Below are 4586 nucleotides of genomic sequence, written 5' to 3' on the forward strand. Positions count from 1 at the left end.
GGGGGAGGGCGGGTGACGCGCAAGGACTACTGGGAATTGTATTTTGAAATAGTCAATCAGCAAAAAGACTGAGGAAAGGAATTAGGTAATAAATCTTAGCTAACTGTATTTGGATTGTTCTGGTCTCGATATTTTGGTACTTTTCTCTCTTGCAGACCAATAGTTGTCTCTATGGGTTACAACGACTATCACTGAGATTCACAGGAACTACCAGTCCCGGAAAGTATTGCACGTCAAAGGCCTTTCTTTGGAAGGCGAGGTCGGTTGCGCCGCAGGCGTGGTTGCGCGAGTTCGGCAGTCAAGAAACATGGCGGGACCGACGGTTACTGCGAGTTTGTACTCCCTGCTGTTCCGCAGAACCTCCACTTTCGCCCTCACTATCGCTGTGGGCGCCCTGTTCTTCGAGCGCGCCTTTGATCAAGGCGCGGACGCGATCTACGAGCACATCAATGACGGGGTGAGGGCCTGGACCGTCCCTGACCTTGGACCCGCCGGAGGGGTGACATGGGGGTGGGGCGGGACTCGTCTATCTTTACGAGGAAGGGGGTGAACCGTGGGCTTCTGATTTCTAGACGGCCGCCCTCTCGGCCAGGTGTGAATCCTAAAGCGTTAAATTAGGTTAATAGATCTCATTTTGCAGAGGTTGTAGGTTTTAATGTCTCCCACCCCACGTACTCATTTGTACGTTTGCTGAAGCGAAAACTATATCGTGATGAGGGCCAAGGCCTTACTAGGATACATCACCAGCAAATAGTGGCAAGTCAAAACTGGATCCCTGGTCCCCTACCTCCTCTGACGATTTCAAGGGCAGACTTGAACAGGCGCTGGACATGGAAAAAGTATCTTCTTAGATATTGTGGCTGGCTTTTTCCATAGCACTTTTGGATTCCCAAGGCTTCCTACGCAGAGCTTCATATTAATAATTATTAATTATATTAATTGGAGTCTTGGTGTGGCGCTGTCAAATAAGCACTGGACTGCTAACCACAGGGTCAGCAAGCAGTTCAAACCTACCAGCCTCTCCTCGGAAACCCTATTCGGAGTCGCTGTGAGTTGGAACCAATTTTATGGCACTCAACGTCAGCAACATTGATATTGATTAATATTAATGTTTTTATTAAGTGCCATCGAGTCAATTCTGACTCATAGCGACCCAGTATAGGGTATCCAAGGAATGGCTGGTGGGTTTGAACTGCTAACCGCAAGGTGTGTGGTTCAAACCCTACAGCTGCTCCTTGAAAACCCTATATAGGGTGGCTTTGAAATCAGAACCACAGGTGGGAATACCTGGTTTGTCACTTAATACCTATTACCCTTGTAGCAAGTTACTTAACCTCTCAACTTGAGTTTTCTTACCGTAAAATAGAAGTAATGATGTTAATCCCTTCAGGGAATTACACCTTGTTTTCACTTACTGATGATCACAGTTAACTGACATTTTGCATTTACAACACTGGTAAAGAAAAAATTCCCAAAAAGCTATCCAATATTTTGCTTATTGAAGAAGCTTGTCTGGCTTTCAGGAAGGCTGAGGGTCAAGGAGAGAGGAATGCTGGCTTTGATGGTTAAGGTTAAGTGGCTACTTGATTGGGCCAGAAATCTAAGTGGTTTGGTTGTTGTTAAGTGCTGTCGAGTCGGTTCTGACCCATAGCGACCCTGTACAGGATTTCCGATGCTGTACATCTTTGCAGGTGCAGAAAGCCTCATCTTTCTCCCGCAGAGTAGCTGGTAGTTTTGAACTGCTGACCTTAAGGTTTGCAGCCCGATTCATAACCACTATGCTACCAGAGCTCCTTAGTCATCTTTCATTTTGATCTGATCATCTGTTTTTGCATAATTTCACATTCGACCTGGTCCTAGAAACTTAACCATGTTAATAAGTAAGGAAAGGTTGTATTGTGAAGATTATATTATAAGATACTGAACATGGTAGGTGCTGGTGATTGGTAGGTGCTGGTGGTCAGATAATCTCATGGTTTTCCCATGGACTGGCTGGTAGATTTGAGGAAGGTGGTATCACTCAAAATAACATTGATTACATTCCTCAGGCAAAAGTGGAAACATAGGGAATGACCACCCCCTTAAAACTAATTCTGTGCTAGGTGCTCTGAATGCTTATGTCTTAAATATAACAGGCCCTCATTGCTGAGTATAGTTGTTCCTCGTCTTTAGATACAGAAATCTTAGTTCATGTTGGGAAAGGCCTTGTCCAGTAGTCCTCCTGTTTTTAATTCCAGGCTGTCTGACTCTACGGCCCAGGTAGGCTCTTTCCACTGATGTTGTCCTGCCAGTGTTGCCACTCTTCCGATGTCCTATAGGTGGTTCTGTTGACCACGCCCACTGTCCTGAGAAAGCATCTAAACTGGTTATCCTCCCAACCTACCTATTTTCCTTTGTTGTTAGGACTGAGAATCCAGCCAGTTCCTATCCCAAGGATCATAGACCTGAGGAAGTAAACATGGGCACAATGTGGAATATGTGGAGTCCTGATGTGGTGGTGTAGGATAAGTGCTAGACTGCTAACCACAAGGTCGACAGTTCAAACCCACCAGCTGCTCTGTGGGAGAAAGATGAGACTGTCTGTTTTTATAAAAATGTACAGCATTGGAAACCCTCAGGAGCAGTTCTCCTCTGTCTTACGGCGTCACTGTGAATTGGAATCAACTCGACGGCAGTGGGTTTTTTGGTTTATGCACTTAGGCAGGAGCCCTGGTGGTATAGTGACTAAGCACACAGCTGTTACCAAAGGTCAGTGGTTTTGAACCCATCAGCCTGTCCATGGGAGGAAAGATCTGCTCCTGTAAAAGTGATAGCCCAGGAAGCCCCATCAACTCCAAACTCACTGCCGTCAAGTCTCAGGCAGTGACCCTAAATGGAGTTTCCAAGCCTGTAAATCTTCACGGCATCACAAAGCCTCTTATTTCTCCCTGGTGGACTGCCAGCCCAGGAACTAGCAGTACAGTGTTTATCCTACAGCATCACCAGGGCTCCCTGTAAGGCAGTTTCACTCCGTCCTAAAGGGTTGCTATGAGTCAGAATTGACTTGACCTCCACAACAATACAGCACTGTGCACTTAGGAAGGTCCCTGGTGGCGTGGTTTGACCACTAACCAAAAGATAAGCAGTTCACACCCACCCAGCAGCATCATAGAAGAAAGGTCTAGCAGTCTGCTTCCATAAAAATTACAGCCAAGTAAAGCCTAAAGAGCTTGGTTCTACTCTGTCACACATGGGTCACCATGAGTTGAAATGGACCAGACAGCAATGAATTTGTTTTTTGTTTTTTATTATGCACTTAAACACCCCTTTCTCTCCCCTCCAAAACATCAAAAACTGCCATTAAGTCAGTTCCTACTCATAGCAACCTCATACAGGGTTTCTAAAGCTATAAATCTTTACAGAAGCAGAAAGCCTCATATTTCTCCTTGAGAGTGGCTGTTGGGTTTGAACTGCCAACCTTGCAGTTAGCAGTCCAGTGCTTATCCTATAGCATCACTTGTTAAGTGCTGTCGAGTTGTTTCCAACCCCTTGTGACCCTGTTTAGGGTTTCCAAGGAGTGGCTGCTCATTGAACTGCTGACACTGCTATCCAGACCAACCACTGCAATCAAGTGCCACACCACGACTCCTAATAATACGTGGAAGTGCTATCAAGTCATTTCTAGTTTATGGGACATTGTGTGGGTTTGGTCAGTTTCCTCAAACTCTCTGAATGTCAGTTTCCTTTATAAGTAAAAGTATTCCTTCCCACGTACTTTATATAGGAATTAAGCCCATGAAAGCATTCTATAAATGTTAGTATCTGTGTGTCAAGCCTAGTATTGTTTCCATTTTACCTACCACAACTGAATGCTTTTAATTCCAGGCTATCTCACTCTATAACCCCGAAAGGCTCTTTGCATTAGCTGAACTGCTGGTGCCCAGGGCAATTTCTTCCCGTATAAAATGCCATTATTCTTTTGTGTTCCTTTAAAGCTTGGTTTAGAGACCAGGGCAATAGGAATCATTATTAAATATAAGGGGCAAAGCTAAAGGTTTGTGACTCTTGTCTTTAAAATGCAGAAGCTGTGGAAACACATCAAGCACAAGTACCAGCAATAAGTAGCTTCTCGGAAGGCCTCATCCCAGGCTGGAAGGACCAGGTCCACCCACGGCTGCCCAAAGCCAAGGCTTTAACTTGAAGATGATGTTCAAGTTACTCTTCACGGACCACCTTTACTTGTTGGCGAAATGGCTTTCCCTAATAAACTCTTAACTTCTGCTATGTTTGAAGAATGTTTAGTCAAAGTCATCAAGAAATAAATGTAAAGTATCTTTGACATCTGCTTCTGAATTGGGTACTTTGTTAACTCCACCTGATCTTCACTTGACTGTCATTTGACAACACTTCATAGTCCTCTGCAAACATCTGAAGGGCAGAGTCCACTATTTTGGGTTTCTGGTTAGTCTCCCAAGAATTCTGGTTTTCAAAATAGGAGCCAGAGTTGAAGGGGTTGCCTTCAACTTTGGCTTCTGAACCTATAATTCCGATCTTTAAATTACATAGAGGAGAGCTAACTGGCTTGGCCTTAGGGAGGTTATATAGCC

At 44.7% G+C, this 4586-nt stretch overlaps 1 protein-coding gene across 1 annotated transcript; it reads left to right on the top strand.

The window, feature by feature from the left end:
- Window positions 1-307: 307 nt before the first annotated feature.
- On the top strand, window positions 308-4100 carry LOC102830877 (cytochrome b-c1 complex subunit 9-like). Its single transcript, XM_006869228.1, has 2 exons — window positions 308-457; window positions 4062-4100. The coding sequence occupies exons 1-2, from the start codon at window positions 308-310 to the stop codon at window positions 4098-4100; spliced, it is 189 nt and encodes a 62-aa protein (XP_006869290.1).
- Window positions 4101-4586: the final 486 nt, after the last annotated feature.

Source organism: Chrysochloris asiatica, unplaced genomic scaffold (genome assembly GCF_000296735.1).
Source record: "Chrysochloris asiatica unplaced genomic scaffold, ChrAsi1.0 scaffold00128, whole genome shotgun sequence".
NCBI lineage: Eukaryota > Metazoa > Chordata > Mammalia > Afrosoricida > Chrysochloridae > Chrysochloris > Chrysochloris asiatica.